The sequence below is a fragment of the Sus scrofa genome, chromosome 13 (assembly GCF_054392235.1).
Source record: "Sus scrofa isolate SSC_HxYL_T2T_F1_AM1 chromosome 13, Sscrofa_HxYL_maternal_Yorkshire_Landrace_v2.0, whole genome shotgun sequence".
Lineage (NCBI taxonomy): Eukaryota > Metazoa > Chordata > Mammalia > Artiodactyla > Suidae > Sus > Sus scrofa.
This window is the reverse complement of record NC_139395.1, coordinates 40,223,795-40,246,191: the sequence shown is the minus strand read 5'-3', so window position 1 is coordinate 40,246,191 and position 22,397 is coordinate 40,223,795. Positions and strand designations below refer to the sequence as shown.

The 22,397-nt window shown below is 40.0% G+C and overlaps 1 protein-coding gene across 28 annotated transcripts in view; it reads left to right on the top strand.

Moving 5' to 3' along the window:
• The window catches only part of ULK4 (unc-51 like kinase 4), a 540,161-nt gene that overhangs the window by 239,735 nt on the left and 278,029 nt on the right, over positions 1 to 22,397 (top strand). For 5 of the 28 annotated variants that reach the window (XM_084987833.1, XM_084987832.1, XM_084987827.1 and 2 more), the window contains one exon: positions 1,972 to 2,943. The exons of the other annotated variants lie outside the window; for them this stretch is intronic. In XM_084987833.1, the coding sequence (XP_084843959.1) occupies positions 1,972 to 1,995 (24 nt within the window). In that variant the 3' untranslated portion in view covers positions 1,996 to 2,943. Of the gene's footprint in view, positions 1 to 1,971; positions 2,944 to 22,397 lie in introns of those variants that run through there. 28 annotated transcript variants of the gene reach the window in all.

Genomic DNA, 22,397 nt, shown 5'->3' with positions numbered 1-22,397 from the left:
CAGAGGATTAAGAACCCTACTTTAGTATCCAATCTCTAGTATCCAAGAGAATGTGGGTTCAATCCCTGGCCTTGCTCAGTGGGTTAAGGATCTGGCGTTGCCATGAGCTGTGGTGTAGGTCACAGATGTGGCTGGGATCCTGCATGCTGTTGCTGTGGCACAGATCAGCAGCTGCAGCTCCAGTTCGACCCCTAGCCTGGAAGCTTCCATATGCCGCAGATACAGTCCTAAAAAGAAAAAGAAAAAAAAAAAAAAAGGAAAGATAAAAGACAAAGAAAAGAAAAAGAAATTGGTGTTACAGCCAGATGAGAGCTGGGGCTAGAGTGGGCCTTAAACTCATGCATGTGACTCAGGCCTTGCTGTGGCAGGAGAGCTTCTGACCTGCTAAGGTCTATACAACTCTTTTTGTGACTGGAAGAAAGTTCTCATCCTAACCTTTGGTGATCATCTCAAGTTCTCAAATCCAATTCATGAAAAATTCTTCCTTGTAGGTTACCAAGTCTCCTCCATACGTGATGAATCTTTGTGTAATAAGCACCTAACAAGGCTTCATATTTTACAAGTGTTTAATTGATTAATGCCACCATTTAAACCCTTGTCATTATGTCATAGCTGTCGCAGGGCATGATTAGAGGTGCCGTATGCTCTCTAGGTCAGGATTTCAGCTGGTCCTGAGCCCTATGACTTGGATGCATTTCTGGAATGAGGTTTTTCCTCTAGTCAGAACAGGTCCATACTCAAATTTTTTGTAGGCTCTTATTTTAAAAAGAGGCCCTGCTGCTAAAAAAGAAAGGGAGGGAGGAAGGAAGGGGGGGAGGGAAGAAAAGAAAAGAACAGAATTTGGAAATGACTGCTTTTTGGGAGAGGGCTCTTTGAAGTCCAAAGAATATTATTGAATCCCTATTCTACTCCTGTCTTTCTTGAGTTAGATAATCTCAAATTTTTCTCTGTATAAATACATTTTTAATCAGTGAAATCTTTGTAGCAGTTATACTGTGAACTATTACTTTGCCCTTTCTAAATTTTTGTCACCAAGCCAGACAAAATATTTTATTGATTCTTTGCTGTACATTTTTTTTCAGTTTTAGCATTTCTGAAACCAGGCTGCACTTTCCAAACTGATGACATTTTACAGTTGCTTTCAGCCAGGTGACCTGGTTGTCATTGCCTTAACCAATTCATTTCACTTTTATTTTTCTTTTTATTAGTGCCCCAGAGTGATATATTATAAAAATATGTCTGACTCTGTTTAAAAGAGCTCTTTCAATAAAAATAAAATGAAAATTCTAAGTAATAAGAAGCCATGTCATAATTTAGTTGGCAGCATTTTTCTTTCTTAGTGCTTAATAAAATAATGGTGTATTATAGAACCGATGGATTCCTAGATTAAAGGAAGCACAGTATGTACTTCAGTTAGATTTGGTTTCTAAGTTCAAGGGCCTAGGTGCTGTCTAGCGTATACATAGCTGTTTCTAGCAACGGATTGATCAGAATGAGACATAAGGCTAGAGTGAGCCTTAAACTCATGCATGTGACTCAGGCCTTGCTGTGGCAGGAGGGCTTCTGACCTGCTAAGGTCTATACAGCTCTTTTTGTAACTGGAAGAAAGTTCTCATCCTAACCTTTGGTGATCCTGCCATGGCAAAGAGGATTAAAAATCCGACTGAATGCTGTGGGGGTGTGGGTTTTATCCCTGGCCTGGCACAGTAGTTTAAAGTATCCATCACTGCCACTGTTGTGGCTCAGATTTAATCCCTGGCCCTGGAATTTCCATATACCTCGAGGGCAGCCATAAAATCTAAAAAAAAAAAAAAAAAAAGATTGCATGGGATCCATTGTTTGCTGTTTGTATCTTATAACCACTCATTAAAAAAACAAAACAAAACCCAACAAAAAGGAGTTCCCTTGTGGCATAGCGGGTTAAGGATCTTGTGTTGTCAGTGCTGTGACTTGGGTTCTGCTTTGGTGCAGGTTGCTGCTGTGGAGAGGCTTTGATCTCTGGCCCTGGAACTTCCACATGAAAGCCCAAAACACTCCAGCTGGACAAACAACCCCCTCCCCCCAGCATTTGACTTTTTCAACTCATGGTCCATTGTGACCTCTTGATGTTTTTCTTTACTCTTAGCCCATAACTCTTTTCCATCTTCTGTTTGATATACTTAAAGCCTGATGATGGACTTTATAACTTCCTTCTTTTCTAGAGTTCCTCCTATGATATGCTCTTATCAGCAATGTATCCTCTCCTAGATGTTTTCTGTTAAGAAAGTAAAACTGCCTCTTGTGGTGGTGCTGGAATTGTGGCCAACTGCTGTGTCTTTCCTGCAGGCCTGGAGGAAGGTGAAGATGAAGGCAGCAGAGGTCTGAATTTGATGTCCTGTTTGGTAGGAGCTTTATTGAGGGAGAAAGAGAATACTGTGAGTTCCAGGGACAGGACGTGATCAGCTCTGCTCAGTGTGGGGAGGGGAGTCTGAGAAAAAGTAACCTTTGAATGGGGCCTAGAGGGGGCTGTTATGAGGAGCATTCCAACTTAGGGGATGGTGGGTGCTTAAATGTGCCTGGATCAGGGTGATGGAGAGATGGTAGGGAGTGAGCAGTTTAGGATCAGATCCTGAAGGGCTTTATGCTGTTGTTCTTTCATATTTGTTGGCTTTGCAAATAATTTAGGCTTTTCAAAATGAGGATCCTCCAAATAAACTAGTGGTTACCAGTGGGGAGAGGGGGGCAATATTGGAGGAGAGGATTAAGAGATAAAATTATTATGTATAAAATAAGCTACAAGGCTATACTGTACAACACAGGGAATATAGCCAAGGTTTTACAATAACTATAAATGGAGTATAATCTTTAAAAATGTGAATCACTGTATCATATACCTGTAACTTAAATAATATTGTACATAAACTGAGCTGAAATCAAATTAAAAAATTAAAATTAAAAATATCAGGATCTGAAGTTCCTGTCATAGTGCAGCGGAAATGAATCTGACTAGAAACCATGAGGTTGCAGGTTCGATCCTTGGCCTTGCTCAGTGGGTTAAGGATCCAGCGTTGTTGTGAACTATGGTGTAGGTCGCAGACACGGCTCGGATCTGGTGTTGCTGTGGCTGTGATGTAGGCCATCAGCTGTAGCTCCAATTAGATCACTAGCCTGGGAACCTCCATATGCCATGGGTGTGGCCCTAAAAAGTGGAAAAAAAAAAAAAAGGATCCTTGGAGTTCCCTGGCAGCTTAGCGGGTTAAGGATCTTGCATTGTCAGAAGTTCCTGTTGTGGCTCAGTGGAAATGAATCTGACTAGCACTCAAGAGGATGCAGGTTTGATCCCTGGCCTTACTCAGTGGCTTAAGGATCCAGCATTGCTGTAGCTGTGGTGTAGGCTGGCAGCTACAGCTCCGATTCAACCTCTAGCCTGGGAATCTCCTCATGCCCTCAGGCGTGGCCCTAAAAAGAGCCCCCCCCCCCAAAAAAAAGGGATCTGGTCACTACTGTGGCACAGATTCAATCCCTGACCCAGGAATTTCCTCATGCTGTGGGTGTGTCCAAAAAAAAATCAGGATCCTTTACCTAAAATCTGTTTGAGCCCTTTTGCTGTTGGGGCTATATGCCATGAGGAGGTAGGCTGCCCAGCCATGTGATGGGTCCAAGGAAAGAATCAGGCTTATACTGGAAACTTGAAACTGGTTGAAAGCTGAATTCTGGGAGTTGTCTGCAAATCACAATTAGCCAGGCTTTTAAGATCAGCCAAAGTAACTATGGGAAGGGAGCTTAAAAGAGACAAGGGTCTCAGAGATCTGATATAAAAGCCCAGAAGTTCTAGTACTATATTTTGGGCAGAGAGCAGGCAGAATGTTTTTCATCATGGGTTCTAGCTGCAAGTTTCCCCACTCCTGCCTGACAGGCCACACGGTGGGGAAAACCAGGTAGCTGATAGCTTACAAAAAGGAGCTGTCACAGCAGTTGGGCACTGCCTTGTCACTGGCAACACAAGGTAGCTGTGTTGGGAGAGGAGTGGAGGCTCAGACAGCTGCATGAATTTCCATACGCAGACTTGAGGATCTGTGACACTAAGGCAGTTTGGATCTGCCTAATATATTCGGGGTCCTGAGGAAAGTCAGTCATAGAAGGGCCTCATGGCTTGATATTTGAGTGCAAAGTTGCTGGATGAACAGGATGGAAGGCATTCTTTTTCTTCCCTTCCCACTTTCCAAAGAGTGGATGTTGCTTTTTAATGTATCTTAAATATGAATTTGGATGGATCAGCCTTTGGATTTTGCTATCACTCTAATCGCTCATTTTATTTCAGTGGTTGATGTTTTGGCCTACTTCCATGAATCATTTTAATGCCAAGTAATATGGGCAACCTGTATTTTATTGGGGGGAAATCTATATTCATAACAGATTTTCCAATATGTGCCAAAATATTGCTGTCATGCTATTTTATGCGTCTATTCCACAACAAACAATTAAAGAGCAATTTCATTGGCAAATGTTAACAATAAAAATGGGATTAGCAATGCACTAGGCTGACAATTATATTGTTTCAACAGTTCTCAAGGATAGCGGTTGAAGTAAACTTGAGTAAATCTTTCAAGTCATCTCTGTCTTTAGAAAAGAGTGTCTTTTATGGGCCTTTGGAGCCTAAAGGATTTAATCACTGAGATTCCAAAGTAGTACGTATAGGTAGCCATATTACATTTAAGGGATGTTTCCAATCTTGACCATTCATCAAGGCCTTTAAAATTACTTTGCTCCATTCTAGTTATAACCCACCTAACGTTAATTGGTTCTTAGGGTGTGTTAAAATGACAAGTTCCTTATAAGTTTAAGGATCTGCATGCTTATATCCAGTATGCCGTTAATTTTCTGCGCATGAGCATGCATTTCTAAAATAGAAAACATGGTTTGATTTCAAAATGCTTGATTTAGGAAAGTACTTTAAAAGTTATATGAGGAATACTTAATGTATGCAGGGGATGAATCTGATTCTTCAGTCTTCATGGACACCTATCATGGATTCTGTAGATTGTAAAATGGAGCTCTATAACAATTCCTGTTATATACGAAGGTGATTTTACACGCTGCTAAAGTTACTGCCATTAAAGTATGTACTTTGAGGTGTTTTGTTCAGCAAGGGTGGGGGTGGAGTGGGGGAGGAAATGGATTTGCACAGACCTGTTCTTAGTGGCTTGTGTCATAAGTTTATATTTGCATATACTCTCTAGGGCTTGGGCAATCTATTGACAGTAGATTAAATGAAGTGGAGTTACCCATATCACAACTGAACTAATGGCTTTGATCTCATCAGTTCCATGTTATCTGGTTAGCTGAATTAATGGGTTGAAGCTAAGCAATATAAACTTTTATCAGTAAACTTGAGCTGAAGCATAACTAGTTTCTGCATAATCAGCCCAATTGGTTTGAAAGAAGATGGACTTTATTAAGATAAAAACTCTACGTTATACCCACTTTAAAGAAATGCTAAACCAGAGCTTAGGATTTCTCTGGGAAATCACAGAACATTGGGAGTTTGCAGCATAGATAAGGCTTCCTCCAGGCCAGTGGAATCTTGAGTTTTATCATTGACATTCTCATTTCTGGTTTTGCTCTATTAGTTTCTGGGCTTCACTTTGAGGAAACAGATACTCTTCCTTCTTTGTAAGGAGGTGGTCTCATTACAAAGCATAGAAGTAGAAAGTGACGAGACATTAAATAATGTATTTGCCTGGTCTAAGGTTTTTTTTTGTTGTTTTTTTTTTTTTTTGTCTTTTTAGAGCCACACTCGCGGCATATGGAGGTCCCCAGGCTAGGGGTCCAATTGGAGCTTGTAACCACTGGCCTACACCACAGCTCACAGCAACGCTGGATCTTTAACCCACTGAGTGAGGCCAGGGATGGAACTCACGTCCTCATGGATGCTAGTCCGGTGTGCTAGCCGGTGAGCCACGATGCGAACTCTGCTTTTGTGTTTTTTGATTTTATTCTGTGGAAAGAGACTTGTGAAGAAGTAAGGGTAAAATTAGGGCACAGCATTAAGTGAAACCTCAACAAGAATGAGTTACAAGTGAAGAGAGAGGTGTGGTCCAGTAAGGTGTAAAGAGGGAGAATCAAGAGGAACTAAACAATGGATCAAATTTTGAAAAGAGTTAGTATAATACTGAAAAAAGGGGCAGTGTTGTCTTTTGAAGGTCTGTAACTCTTGTTGCTTATGTGAGCCTCTCCCTCTGCACTCATCTCATTGCCAGGACTGTTCATTAATTTTCCCCCTAGACCTGCACTTTTTTTTTTTTTTCCCACTGTACAGCAAGGGGGTCAGGTTATCCTTACATGTATACATTGCAATTACAGTTTTTCCCCCACCCTTTCTTCTGTTGCAACATGAGTATCTAGACATAGTTCTCAATGCTATTCAGCAGGATCTCCTTATAAATCTATTCTAGGTTGTGTCTGATAAGCCCAAGCTCCCGATCCCTCCCACTCCCTCCCCCTCCCATCAGGCAGCCACAAGTCTCTTCTCCAAGTCCATGATTTTCTCTTCTGAGGAGATGTTCATTTGTGCTGGATATTAGATTCCAGTTATAAGTGATATCATATGGTATTTGTCTTTGTCTTTCTGGCTCATTTCACTCAGTATGAGATTCTCTAGTTCCATCCATGTTGCTGCAAATGGCATTATGTCATTCTTTTTTATGGCTGAGTAGGATTCCATTGTGTATATATACCACCTCTTCCGAATCCAATCATCTGTCGATGGACATTTGGGTTGTTTCCATGTCCTGGCTATTGTGAATAGTGCTGCAATGAACATGTGGGTGCATGTGTCTCTTTTAAGTAGAGCTTTGTCCGGATAGATGCCCAAGAGTGGGATTGCGGGGTCATATGGAAGTTCTATGTATAGATTTCTAAGGTATCTCCAAACTGTTCTCCATAGTGGCTGTACCAGTTTACATTCCCACCAGCAGTGCAGGAGGGTTCCCTTTTCTCCACAGCCCCTCCAGCACTTGTTATTTGTGGATTTATTAATGATGGCCATTGTGACTGGTGTGAGGTGGTATCTCATGGTAGTTTTGATTTGCATTTCTCTTATAATCAGCGATGTGGAGCATTTTTTTCATGTGTTTGTTGGCCATCTGTATATCTTCTTTGGAGAAATGTCTATTCAGGTCTTTTGCCCATTTTTCCATTGATTGATTGGTTTTTTTGCTGTTGAGTTGTATAAGTTGCTTGTATATTCTAGAGATTAAGCCCTTGTCAGTTGCATCGTTTGAAACTATTTTCTCCCATTCTGTAAGTTGTCTTTTTGTTTTCTTTTTGGTTTCCTTTGCTGTGCAAAAGCTTTTCAGTTTGATGAGGTCCCATGGGTTTATTTTTGCTCTAATTTCTATTGCTTTGGGAGACTGACCTGAGAAAATATTCATGCTGTTGATGTCAGAGAGTGTTTTGCCTATGTTTTCTTCTAGGAGTTTGATGGTGTCCTGTCGTATATTTAAGTCTTTCAGCCATTTGGAGTTTATTTTTGTGTATGGTGTGAGGGTGTGTTCTAGTTTCATTGCTTTGCATGCAGCTGTCCAGGTTTCCCAGCAATGCTTGCTGAATAGACTTTCCTTTTCCCATTTGATGTTCTTGCCTCCCTTGTCAAAGATTAATTGACCATAGGTGTCAGGGTTTATTTCCGGATTCTCTATTCTGTTCCATTGGTCGGTCTGTCTGTTTTGGTACCAGTACCACACTGTTTTGATGACTGTGGCTTTGTAGTATTTCTTGAAGTCTGGGAGAGTTATGCCTCCTGCTTGGTTTTTGTTTCTCAGGATTGCTTTGGCGATTCTGGGTCTTTTGTGGTTCCATCTAAATGTTTGGATTGTTTGTTCTAGTTCTGTGAACAATGTCCTGGGTAATTTGATAGGGATTGCATTGAATCTGTAGATTGCTTTGGGTAGTATGGCCATTTTCACAATATTGATTTTTCCAATCCAGGAACATGGAGTATCTTTCCATTTCTTTACATCTTCTTTGATTTCTTTGATTAAAGTTTTATAGTTCTCGGCATATAGGTCCTTTACCTCTTTGTAGACCTGCACTTTTAAATGTGGTAGCCAGTAGCCATATAAAGCGCAGCAAACACTTGAAATACGGCTGGTCTGAATTGAGATGCACCCTGAGTATCAAATACATACCAAATTTCCAAGAAGAGAGAGAATGTAAAGTCGTTGATTAATTTTCTTATATTGATTGCATATTGAAATGACAGTATTTTCGATGTATTGGGGTAAGTGAAATACTACTAAAATGAATTTTATGTTGCCTTTTTTAAAAACAATTCTTTCAGAATTAAAAATATATGGCTTGCATTATATTTCTATCGGGTAGTGCTGCAGTCGGTGACTTCCTGTCTTATATCCTCAGTTACATTGTGAGTTTCACTTGAGAAAGAAACGCTTACTTGTGGTACAACAGCATTTGCTGCTGGCACGTGGTCCTCCCTGCTCTTTTCATTTCCTTACATTTTGATTTATTAGTGAACCCCTTGAGAGAGGCGAGACATGACTACTGTATTTAGACCCTTTCTTCCTAGATTGCACTCACGGTTGACCTTTGTCCTCTTGATGATGGAATTGCAAGACAAAACGGTAGGAAGGTGCAGGGTTCTTCAGGACGTGTACTCAGAAAAGGCGGTGTGGTTATGGCTCCCCTGAATTTTGGCCATGACTAGTAGTAACACTCAGTTTTGCTTCTAAATCTGTAATATCTCAGACTGCCCAGTCATTGGCCATTGGTCAGCTTTGGTTCAGGCTTGTGTTAAAAATGCCTTGCTCTTCTGCTCTTCTCACTACCCTAAGCCCTATGTGTTTAGAGTCCCTTGATAGATGGAACAAAGAAAAATGACTCGTGGGTGCATATAAAGAATTACTGGAAGAGCCAAGTACAAAATCAGTGATTATTCATTCTCAATATTATTTTTCTCACGATTCTTCAGTAATGGTAGGGTCGTAAAATTACTAAGGAACAAAATAATTGAGGATACCTACTTCTTTAAGAATGTGGAAATATCAGTAAAAAGTTTCTAGTTTTGATTAAATAAATCAGCAAACATCTATTAGCATTTTCTTTGGCTACTCTTTGCACTTCTTTTCTTGGATGGCAAGAAAAAGCAGAATTTATGCACTTACCCAGAGCTGCAAAGGATTTTCAGGCCGAGCTAGGAAATCTGATGCACTAAAGCAGTTTACAGATTTATGGGGAAAGGAGAGCTTTTTAAATAGCTCTAGCAAGTGAGATTGCATTTTGTATTTATTAGAGGTACCAAATTGGGGAAAGACTGATGAGAAACCAGTAAAGACAAGTTATTACATAGGATTTTTTTGGTTTACTTTTTCTGATAACAAAATGATACATACTTGTAAAAAAGTTCAAACGGTACAGAAATGTCTACCATAGAACATGATGGTCTTCTCTAATATCGCAGCCTACAGCTTGATGCTTATTCTCATTATTTTCCTTGTATGTATTATATCCACTAAGTGATATATTTTGTTTCTTTCTTACTTTATAATGTCCATGGCAGCAGTGTGTGTGTGTGTGTGTCTGAGTATAAAATTTTTCTGTTTAAAGGTCATGTGATATATCTTTTGTATTAGCATAATTTATTTAGCCAATTCCATTGATGGACATTTCAAGTTTTTTCCCCCAGCTTTTTGCTGATATAAGCAACCCTGAACAGAGAATATCTTTGTCACATCTTTTCACATCTATGTGAGTTTCTACAGGATAAGTTCCTGAAAATTGCATTATTACACCAAAGTATGTGCATCTTCTATATTTTAATATTACTCTCCAAAGTGGTATATGAAATTTCACACCGAGTGGTAGTATAAAACAACACCAGACTTGCCATGCTCACAACTGAGTATTACTGATCTTTTACATTGTCAGTTGTTTATACTTGGACCTGTATGTTTTTTACTATCAAGTTTATCAGTATTTTTGCTTATAGCTTCTGTGTTTTCCAGCATGCTTTGGAAAGAAGTTCTCTTCAACAAGGTTGTAAATTATTAATCCATCTTTTATGCCGCACATTTCATGATTAATAACATTGTTGTGAGGAATGACTACAAATCCAGCTTTTCTCTCACCACCACCAAGTTGTTGTTTCAAAGGTGTTTGTTGATGTAATCTATCATTATGGTGACTTGAAACGCCATATTTATCACTCATTCACTGTATCTTTTTTTTTTTTTTTTTTGTCTTTTTGCCATTTCTTGGGCTGCTCCCGCAGCGTATGGAGGTTCCCAGGCTAGGGGTCGAATTGGAGCCATAGCCGCCGGCCTATGCCAGAGCCACAGCAACGCGGGATCCAAGCCGCATCTGCAACCTACACCACAGCTCACGGCAACGCTGGATCCTTAACTCTCTGAGCAAGGGCAGGGACCGAACCCGCAACCTCATGGTTCCTAGTCGGATTCGTTAACCACTGCGCCACGACGGGAACTCCCACTGTATCTTTATATATTGTTTATTGTCTGTATTGATAAACAATAAGCTACGTGTATCAAATGTGTAATTTGATGAGTGTTTACATATATATTCATTTAAGATAATGAACAGATCCATCATCTCCAAAATTTCCTTGTGCCTGTAGGTAATCAGTCCATCCCTCCCTGCCTCCATTCCTCTGTTCAAAACTATGAATTTCCTTTCAGTCTCTGTAGACTAGGTTGCATTTCCTGAATTTTATATGTCAAGTAATAAGGGATGGGCTCTTTTCTTTTTAAATGAACCCCTGGTTTCTTTTATTGAGTGTGCTCACTCTCTCCTAGGGAAAAAGCATTAGGTCTGATGTGAGCTGTAGAGTTTTGTTAGAATCCTTTAGCAGCTTGAGAAATTCTCTTTCCTTCCTGATTTGCTGAGAGATTTCATAGTGATGATTTTTTTCCTGCATCTCTTCAAGTGATCGTGTAATTGTTATATATTTTTGAAAAATATGGTGAATGTATTGATTGATTTTTGTATGTTAAACCAATCTTGCCACTTGGAGTTAAAACCTATGTGATCATGCTCTGTTATTTTTTTATTTATTATGTTGGATTTGACATGGTAAAAATTTTAAATGTTCTTGTGACTGTGTTCATAAAGGATATTGGTCTATTGTTTTCCTGGGTTTTTTTTCTTGTTTTTTTTTTTTTTTTTTTTTTTTTTTTCCTGATTTTTTTTGTGTCAGGGTAATAATTGACCCCAAGGAATGAGTTGGAACATGTTCCCTTCTCTTCAAGTTTTTGGAAAAATAATTTTTTTTGTCTTTTTTTTGCTATTTCTTTGGGCCGCTCCCACGGCATATGGATGTTCCCAGGCTAGGGGTCGAATCGGCGCTGTAGCCACCGGCCTACGCCAGAGCCACAGCAACGCGGGATCCAAGCCGTGTCTGCAACCTACACCACAGCTCATGGCAACGCCGGATCGTTAACCCACTGAGCAAGGGCAGGGACCAAACCCACAACTTCATGGTTCCTAGTCGGATTCGTTAACCACTGCGCCATGACGGGAACTCCTGGAAAAATAATTTTTTATATTGGTATTATTTTTCCTTAAATGTGTAGTAAAAATTACCAGCAATGCCATTTGGGCCTGAAGTTATATTTGTGGGAAGTTTTTAAGGTATAAGTTCATTTTTTCTAATGGATGTAGGGTTTTTCAGTTTATTTCTTTTTGATATCTTTCCAGGAATTTGTATACTGTATTTAAGCTGTCAGACTTGTTGACATAAAGTTGTTCATGACACTCTCTTATTATCCTTTAAGTATTTGAGAATCTGTTGTGATGCCTCTTTCTTATTTCTGATATTGCTTATTTGAATAGCAATGAGAAGTCGAGAATCTTTTTTTTTTTCCTTCTTGGCTAGAAGTTTACTGCCAATTTTTGCCTTCTTTCAGAACTAGTTTGTGGTTTTATTGATTTGTTCCTTTTTTCCCCCATTAATTTGTGCCCTTTCCCCCTATTTCCTTTGGGTTTCATTTTTTTATTTTATTCTATTTTTTTTTTCTTTTTTAGGGCCACACCTGGGGCATATGGAAGTTCCCGGGCTAGGGGTCAAATTGGAGCTGTAGCTGTCAGCCTACACCACAGCCATAGCAAGGTGGGATCTCAGTTGTGTCTGCGACGTTTGCCACAGCTCACAGCAATGCCAGATCCTTAACCCACTGAGCAAGGCCATGAATCAAACCCACATCCTCTTAGATGCTAGTTGGGTACATGATCCACTGAGCCACAATGGGAACTCCCTGATTTTACTTTAATATATACATATTTTTTTGCATCCTCATGGATACTAGTCAGATTTGTTTCTGCTGAGCCATGACAGGAATTCCTACTTTAATTTTTAAAGATATCAACCTTACAAATATTTTCTCAGGTCAGTCTCCCAAAGCAACAGAAATAAAAGCAAAAGTAATACAAAGGGACCTCATCAAACTGACAAGCTTTTGCACAGCAATGGAAACCAAAAAGAAAACAAAAAGATAACTTACAGGATGGGAAAAAATAGTTTCCAATGATGCAACTGACAGGTCTTAATCTCTAAAATATACACACAGTTTATACAACTCAACAGCAAAAAAGCCAACAACCCAATTGAAAAATGGACAAAAGACCTGAATAGACATTTCTCCAAGGAAGATATACAGATGGCCAACTAGCACTTGAAAAAATGCTCAACATCCCTGATTAATTATTAGAGAAATACGAATCAAAACTACTACAAGATACCACCTCTCACCAGTGAGAATGGCCATCATTAATAAGTCCATAAATAACAAATGCTAGAGGGGGTGTGGAGAAAAGGGAACCCTCCTGCACTGTTGGTGGGAATGTAAGCTGGTACAACCACTATGGAGAACAGCATGGAGATACCTTAGAAAATTATGCATAGAACTACCATATGACCCAGCAATCCTACTCTTGGGCATATATCCGGACAAAACTTTCCTTAAAAAAGATGCACATGCACCCTCATGTTCATTGCAGCACTATTCACAATAGTCAAGACATGGAAACAACCTAAATGTCCACTGATAGATGATTGGATCAGGAAGATGTGGTACATATACACAATGGAATACTACTTAGCCATAAAAAAGAACAACATAATGCCATTTACAGCAACATGGATGGAACTAGAGACTCTCATCCTGAGTGAAGTAAGTCAGAAAGAGAAAGGCAAATACCATATGATATCACTGATATCTGGAATGTGATATATGGCACAAATGAACCTTTCCACAGAAAAGAAACTCATGGACTTGGAGAATAGATTTGTGGTTGCCAAGGGGGAAAGGGAGGGACTGGGAGCTTGGGGTAAATAGATGCAGAATATAGCCTTTGGGATGGATTAGCAATGAGATCCTGCTGTGTAGCACTGGAAACTCTGTCTAGTCACTTATGATGGAACATGTAATGTGAGAAAAAGGAATGTATGCGTGTATGTGTAACTGGGTCACCATGCTGTACAGTAGAAAAAATACATATATAAAGAAATAAAAATAATCGATTAAAAAAAGATATTGGTCTATAGTTTTTGTTTTTGGTGATATCTCTTTCTGGTTTTGGAATTGGGGTGATGATGGTGTCATAGAATGCCTTTGGGAGTGTTCCTTCTTCTTCAACCTTTTGAAAAAGTTTAAGGAGGATGGGTGTAAGTTCCTTCTTTGTATGTTTTGGTAGAATTCACCTGTGAAGCCATCTGGTCCTGGACTTTTATTTGTAGGGAGTGTTTTTATGACATATTCAATTTCATTCCTAGTGATCAGTCTGTTCAGTTGATCTCTTTCTTCTTAATTCAGTTTTGGAAGGCTGTAAGTCTCTAGAAGGTTGTCCATTTCTTCCAGGTTGTCAAATTTGTTTGCATACAGTTGTTCATAGTATTCTCTCATGGCTTTTTGTATTTCTGTAGTATCCGCTGTGACTTCTCCTTTTTGATTTCTGATTTTGTTTATTTGGGCTTTTTTCTCTCCTCTTCCTGGTGAGTCTATCCAGAGGTTTGTCAATTTTGTTTACCTTTTCAAAGAACCAGCTCTTGGTTTTATTGATTTCTTCAATTGTTTTTTAAATCTCTATTTTATTGATTTCCTCTTTGATCTTTATGATTTCCTTCCTTCTGATGACTTTAGCTTTTGTTTGTTCTTCTTTTTCTAATTCATTTAGGTGTTGGGTTAATTTGTTGATTAAATTTAAAGATATTTTCTTGGAGATAGATTAGTTGGGTTTTACCTCTTTATTCGGTCTTACAATATTAGTCTTCTGTTTGAGTTATTCAGGACATTCTCGTTCAAAGTACTTATGTATATTAGCACATTTAAATCTACCACCTCTAGTTTTATATTGTACCTTCTGTTTTTCTCTTTCATTTTGGCCTTTTTAGCTGCCTTTTATGTCAGTTGAGTATTTTCCTCCCTCTTAGTGGTTGGGTGTAGGCTTTATAGTATGCATCTTTAATTTACCTCAGTTACCTACTGTCATGTAGGTAATTGCCTTGGCAAAGTGGTCGCCTCCCAATATACTACCAAAGTAGCCAAGAGCTCATTGAGCATAAAGGATCATAGACCAAATAAAAATCTCACATCACATGATTTATTGAATCAATTAAGTACATCCAGTGAGAAGCAAGGCATGGGGTAAATGAATACATTTTAAACAGTGCAAGCAGCGTGAAGTACATGCCACTTGAATCCTGGGGAAGATATGTTAATATCCCCCACCACCCACCATACCCTCTCTGCTGCATCACCGACAGAAAGTATCTCAGGCCAACAGCACGTGCTTGCCATGTGAGACACCGAGGCCTATATAGTGGACCCTGTTTGTACTTGACAGTGAACTTGCTGACCATCCATGGATTTTATTTGTTTCTTAAAAAGCACACGGAACCCAATGAGATGTCACCAGTGTGTGGCTTAGTTAAAACTTCATGTATTCTGAATATTTAGGGCTTCCTGTTTTAGCATTATCTTAATATTTAGGGTCCATATGTCTTAGGTATGTTTAATGACTCATGTATACTAGATAACTTCTTGTCCTTTCACAAACTTTTATTCATGTCTAGCACACCTATGCTCTATCTTTATATGTCACATCATATAGATACCACAAATTCCATTTCTTTTCTTCCGTCTCAGAATTAAACCCTTTATGTAATATGAAAGGGTACTTGGCACCACTTCATGTCTATGTAAGAACCTTTCAGCAGCATCCTTCTAGTCTTAGTGTCTTCTCAACATATACATCCTAAAATTGAGCTCATGCCAAACCCTGCATGATCTGACTGTGGCTCCCTCTCCTGCCTCATGTCATCTTCTCCTTTCCTTCCTGACTGTGCTGTCACCATGCTGACAGCTCAGTTTACTGAATAGGTTATGCACAGGCCTACTTTTCGCCTCCTCAGGACCTTTGCTTTTACTAATCCCTTTCCCTAGAATGTTCTTTTCCTGTCCCTTGCATGGCTCAGTGCATCTCAATCCTTCAAATTTCACAAAGACCTTTCTGCCTCATTCAAACTATGAGACTAAGGGGCCATGCTTATCTCTCTAGCCTCACTTGTCACCTGGCACAAAATAGCCTTAGGTGTTAAGTAACTGCTCATTATGTGTCTACTGAATAGTTATGGTATCATGCATTATTATTTATACTGCTGTGCTACATTTAATATACAAACTTTTATTTTTTAAATGACTTTTAATTTTTCTATTATAGTTGGTTTACAGTGTTCTGTCAATTTTCTACTGTATAGCAACATGACCCAGACACACATATATAGGTATACATTCTTTTTCTCACATTATCCACCATCATGTTCCATCACAAGTGACTAGATATAGTTCCCTGTACTAAATAGCGGGATCCCATTGCTTTTCCACTCCAGATGTAATAGTTTGCATCTATTAACCCCGGACTCCCAGCCCATCCTGCTCCTTCCCTCTCCCCCTTGGCAACCACAAGTCTTTTCTCCAAGTCCGTGAGTTTCTTTTCTGTGGGAAGGTTTATTTGTGCCTTATATTAGATTCCAGATATAAGTGATACCATATGGTATTTGTCTTTCTGATTTCCTTCACTTAGTATGAGATTCTCTAGTTCCATCCATGTTGCTGCAAATGGTATTATTTTGTTCTTTTTTATGGCTGAGTAGTATTCTGTTATGTATATATACCACATCTTCTTAATCCATTCCTCTGTTGATGGACATTTAGGTTGTTTCCATGTCTTGGGTATTGTGAATATTGCTGCAATGAGCATATGGATGCATGTGTCTTGTTCAAGGAAAGTTTTGTCCGGATATATGCCCAAGAGTTGCATTGCTGGGTCATATGGTAGTTCTATATTTACTTTTCTGAAGTACCTCCATTCTGTTTTCCATAGTGGTTGTACCAATTTACATTCCCACCAACAGTGTAGGAATCCTCCACATCCTCTCTAGCATTTGTTATTTGTTGACTTGTTAATGAAGACCATTCTGATAGGTGTGAGGTGGTACCTCATAATAGTTTTGATTTGCATTACTCTAATAATTAGTAATGTTGAGCAGTTTTTCATGTGCTTGTTGGCCATCTGTATATCTTCTTTGGACAAATGTCTATTCAGGTCTTCTGCCCATTTTTCAGTTGGGTTGTTGGCTTTTTTGCTGTTAAGTTGTATAAATTGTATATTATGCAAACTTTTTTTTGTCTTTTTAGGGCCACACCCACAGCATATGGAGGTCCCAGGTTAGGGGTCCAATTGGAGCTGTAGCTGCAAGCCTGTGCCAGAGCCATAGCAACACAGGATCTGAACCACATCTGTAACCTTCACCACAGCTCACGGCAATGCCAGATCCTTAACCCACTGAGTGAGTCCAGGGATCAAACTCTCGTCTTCATGGTTACTAGTCGGGTTTCGTAACCACTGAGCCACAACAGGAACTCCATAATATGCAAACTTTTAAAGGATTTTTACCTAAGTGTTTGTATATGAAATTGGTCTGTAGTTTTCAAGTCTACTCCTGTTTTTAACTTTATGTTGTGGAGTATTTTTAATTTCACAAGAAATTGCAAAGGTAGCACAGAGGGGTCCTCTGTACTGCACTCTTTTTCCCCTAGTAGTTGAGTCATACTTAATTGCCGTACAACATCAAAAGTAGAAAATCTGCATTGCTATACTGTGTCTGCAACATTCAGTTTTTGTACATTTTTCAAGGTTTGTTTTATGGCCAAAGATATGGGCCTGTTTTGCTTTATGTTCTGTGGATGCTTAAAAGGAATATGTATTCTGCTCTTACTGGTTGGAGTTGTGTAAATGTTGATTAGACACTGTTGGTTGGTGGTTCTTGTGACTTCTATATCCTTGCTGATTGTCTTTCTGGTTATTTGATCCATTGAGGAGAGAGGGGTGTTGAAGTCTTTAATTGTAGTTGTGGGTTTATTTCTTTCCCTTATCTCCCGGTTTGTATTTCCATCTCTTTTGCTTGGCTCACACATATTTAGAATTATGTTTTCTTGGTGATTTGAATCATCATGTCATTTTATCATTACATAATATCTATATTCCATTTAGTTTTCTTTTCTCTAAAGTCTGTTTTTTCTGATATCAATATAGCCATACCTGCTTTGTTTTGATTAGTGTTTGCAAGGTATATCTCTTTTCATCTTTTTAATCTCCCTTTATTATTGTATTTTAAATGAGTTTTTTAGGCAGCATGCAGTTGGATCATTTTTATTTCTTAACCCACTCTTCAAATCTGTCTTTCCAGTTGTTTATTTAGACCTTTTAATGTGTTAGGTATTAAGTTTGTGGTTTTATTTTTTTGTCCCCCCACCTTTTTTTTGTTCTTTCTGTTTTCTTTTTCCTGCCTTCCTGTGGATCATGTATTTATCACGTCTCAGTCTCCTCTAGTCTGTGGCATTTCCTCAGAATTTCTTTGTTTTTGATGACCGTGGCAATTTTAAGTGTTACTGGTGTTGGGAAGAATGTCCCATAATTCAAGCATGTCTCTTGTTTCCCTCATGGTGAGATAGTCTTGGGTTTGGGGGAGGAAGACGACAAAGGTGAAGTGCTGTTTTCATCATACCCTATCACAGTACATGCAGTCAACTTGACCTTTCTCTGAGCCTGTTAACCTTGACGATGGGGCTGGGATTTGTCAGTTTCTCGGCTGTAAAGTTACTTTCCTCCCCATTTCCATACTTTACTCTTTGGAAGTGAGTCCTTAGTCATGTCTGGCACTCAGAAGTTGGGGATTAAGTTTTACCTTCTTGAGGGCAGAGTAGCTACATAAAGTATTTGGAATTCTCTACAGGAGATTTCTCTCATTTATTTACTGTTTGACAACTATAAACATTTTCCCCTCGTTACTGGCTTTTCAAGGTTTTTTTTTTTTTCCTTCAATTTACTTTGGAAATTTGAATTTTTCTAAAATATCATCCAATCCATTATTTATTAAAGTATATTGTATAAATATTTTCACACATAGACATTTGCCCTTCTTCCTGATTTGGTATATTTGTGACTTCTTTCATTTTGTCTTCATTAAATTAGCTAGTGTTTAGTGCTTTTTTTCCCTTCTGTTTACGAACTCTTGACTATTTACCAATTCAACGATTTTATTCTGCTACATTAGTTTAAAAAATCATGAATCATTCTTGTTTCTCTTTTCACTGGAATTATTTTGTCTGTTTCCTGGTCTCTTAAGTGCTTTTATTATCCATTTATCAATTTTCCTTCTGGGAGATAACGAGGATCAACCCGAGCTATGTCTGTTTGCAGAGTGGTTGTCAGGGAGAGAAGTAGGAAGGTATCATGTGGAGGTTTGGGCTGAGACGTTTATGGTGGTCTTGTTCCTCAGTCACTTGGTCCTCAGGCACTGCTGGGATTAGGGAGAAGACTGAAACAGTTTATTGTGGAGGCAGACATATCTCAATAGGTATAATACAGAGCAATGTGTTCTGTGTATAATACACATTGTTCTGTATTATACCTGCTGTCAGGGGTGTGGGGTGATGAGCTCTCCTTCCAGGAGAGAAGCACACTTGTGCTGAGCTGGAAGTATCGCACTTTGCGTGTTGGGACTTATGTGTACTTGCCCTGTTCTCTCCCCCAAAGGGAGGGTGTGCTTGTCCTTGCTGCCACGTTTACCTGCCAGGGAGTCCTCGACAGGTGAGATGCCTTTCTCACAGGTGCGCACGTACCCTGTCCTTCATAGCTCTTGTCACAGTTGGCAGTTTTATGCTTGTTCTGTGTGATTAGTTGTTTAAAAGCTGGATTACTCACTGTGTGAAGCTGGAACTATGCCATGTTTGGTCACCATTGTATTCTTGCAGTCAGATCCTGGACTGGCACATAGTAGGTGCTCATTGAATACCTGCACAGACGCATAAGGGGGAGCGGTGGTATATGTGAGGTGCATTGGGTCCACACTATGAAGAGCCTTATGTCCTTGCCAAGGAGTTGAGGTTCTATATATTGTCCTCTGAGAGCCTAAGAAGAATATTAACCAAGGATTTGATGTGGTTAGGTCTGAGTTAGAAAGAGCAATCTGGGAACTATTTGTGTGGAAAACACATTTTAGAACACATAAAACAAGCAGTGTTAAATAGATAATTTTTGTAGATATGAATCAATAGTTATTATTCACTAAACTTCCCATTTTGAAAATGCCTTTTCTGGGCACAGTTTTTACACACTTGTGTAGGTTCTCTCCTGTGCTGTGGCTAGGGATGGTGTTTATAGAGTTTGTGCCTATGGTTGGTAGAATATTGCCTCCACCCACCAAGAAGTTCACATCTCAATCCCTGAAACCTGTGTATACGCTAGGTTGCTCGGCGGTGGGAATTTAAGGTCTCAGGTGTAATTAAGGTGGTTAATCAGGTGACCTTCTGATAAGGAAACTAGCCTGTTGTCCAGGTGGGCCCAATGTAATTGTGGGGTCCTTAACTGTGGAAGGAGGAGGCAGAGATGTTTTCAAAGTGGCATGAAACGCTGTGAGCAGGACTTGCCTGGCCACTGCTGGCTTTGAAGGCAGAAGGTAAGAGCTACAGGCCAAGGGATATGGCAGCCTCTGTTCCTGAAGGTTAGGTTCTTGCCTTGTTGCAGAAGAAATTCAGAAATGAGAGGGAAATTGAGAAAGAAAAGTGAGGATTTTAAATGAGAAATACACCTCTTAGAGGCATGTCAGTTATAAGGGGAATCCAATTGCATGGGTGGGATATTCACTGGAAAGGTGGGGTTTGGGAGTTGTATTCCATAATTTTCACCCCAGGTCCACCTTCCCAAAAGGTGGAGGGATTTTTGTCCTTAGGTAACTTTGATCACAAGTATCATGGCTTCGGGCATGATGGGTACTTCTTATCTGCATAGCAAAATTTCTTATGATTTTATTATAAAGAGGACATAATGAGCAACAGGTTACATTCAGACGCTGGAGACTGCCGCCCTTTCCCCTTTTCTTTGTCTGATTCCAGGGCATCTGTCACCCCAAAATGTGTGGTTTCCTGTCATTCTGGAGGTTCCTGCTTTTCCTTTGCCCATGGACCCCACTGTTTGTACGATGCGGGATTTTCTGCCACCTGGCCCCATGCCCCCCCTTCTCTGCTCACATCTCACTATCTGCCTGCCGTAACACCTCCAGAAACTGGAAAAGAGATGGAGACTTCCAGGAAGGCATGCAGCCCTGCCAACCGCTTGGTTTCTTCTTCAGTGAGACCCGCCTTGGACTTGTGACTTTCAGAACTGTAAAATAATACATCTGTGTTAAGCCACTAAGTTTGCGGTTAATGTGTTACAGCAATAATGGACAAAGGGAATACCGCTTACTCTCCCTCATAATAAGCCTGCCACGTAAACCATCGTGAGGAACAGAGCAGCCTTTGTAGAAGCAGCAACTGAGATAAATCAGGAAATCTGCTTGGGTCTTTTTGTGTGTGTGTATTTGGTGGGTCATATAAACATCCGCATACATTTGATATTTTCTTAGATTAGAAGCCACATTATGATTCTTTTTTTTTTTTTTTTGGCTTTTTAAGGCTGCACCCACGGCATATGGAAGTTCCCAGGCTAGGGGTTGAATTGAAGCTGTAGCTGCCAGCAATAGCAATGCAGGATCTGAGCTGTGTCTGCGACCGACACCACAGCTCACGGCAATACTGGATCCTTAACCCACTGAGCAAGGCCAGGGATCGAACCCGCAACCTCATGGTTCCTAGTCAGATTCATTTCTGCTTTGCCTCAACGGGAACTCCCACATTATGATTCTTGATCTCAGTCGATCAAAGCAGAAATAATGTCCTTTTCTCATGCTGCTCCTCATGATTCACATGTGAATACCTCCACCATTCTGTGTAACTATGGCAGTTTCTAGGTTTTGTTGTAAAGATGATTCATTTTGCTCTCCGTGACAGGCTTCCGTTTGATATCTATTACTCGTGTGCTCTGGGAGATGCTCACTCATGTCTCTCTCTCCCTCTGTCTGGTCTCCTGAGATGCTCCATATCTGTTGAAGCACTGGATTTTGATTTTACTTCACTATAAAATGTTTTATAGTTTTCCAGAGCTCCAGTTGAGCTACTTTTTAACAATTAATATTTCATAGGGTTTAGTTTAGAGGGTATGCAGTGTTGTAAAAGTGTTTGGATAGATGGCGGGGGCGGCAGCTGAAGCGAGGCCAAGCCTTGTCCTTGCCCTGGAGGTTGCTCAGGGAGGGAGTTGGGGGGGCAGCTAGGACCAGAGTGTGTCTGTTTTGATTGGTTTTGCATATTGGGGATTCTCGTACTATCTGTGGGTCCCTCAGCCATCGGGGGCCTTGGAAGCCTTAAGGTTTATTAGCTTAAATCCTTTGGGAAGTCAGGGGCTGCCAGTAGAGAGAGGCATGCTTAGAAATGAGATTTTACGAAAGTTGTCATTATTTGTTTTTAATTTAGAAAAGTACATGTCAAGAGGATTCTGGGTACCCTCTGTGCTTAGGATTTCTGGGGCTTTGTGTATTTGTTTGTTTTTCACTTTTTGCCAAGTGATATATTTTGAATTGTAGACTTTACCTCTGCAGAGCTGTTCTGCCCTCCTCCCTGCGAATCTCTAAGTTTCAAGGAGACTGTTCCTTTTGTGGCCTCCTTTTCAGTTGTCTGGTGGTAAAGCAGTTGTCCCTGGATGGTCCCTGGAGAGGAGCATCTGCCGGTTGGTGGTGTGGTCTCTTCAAAACCTGTGGTGCCCCCTGGGTTTTCAGATGTGGCTGAACCTCCCTGACCATGACCTGGGCAGTGAGTGAGAGTGGCCACCACAAGGTGGCCCAGCATTGAATTCATGGTCGTATGTCACCAGGGCCTTGACTGTATGAGAGGTCAGACTGTCTGCCTAAAAAATCCAGCCTGGGTTATGCTGTGGGGGGAGGGGCAAGGAGA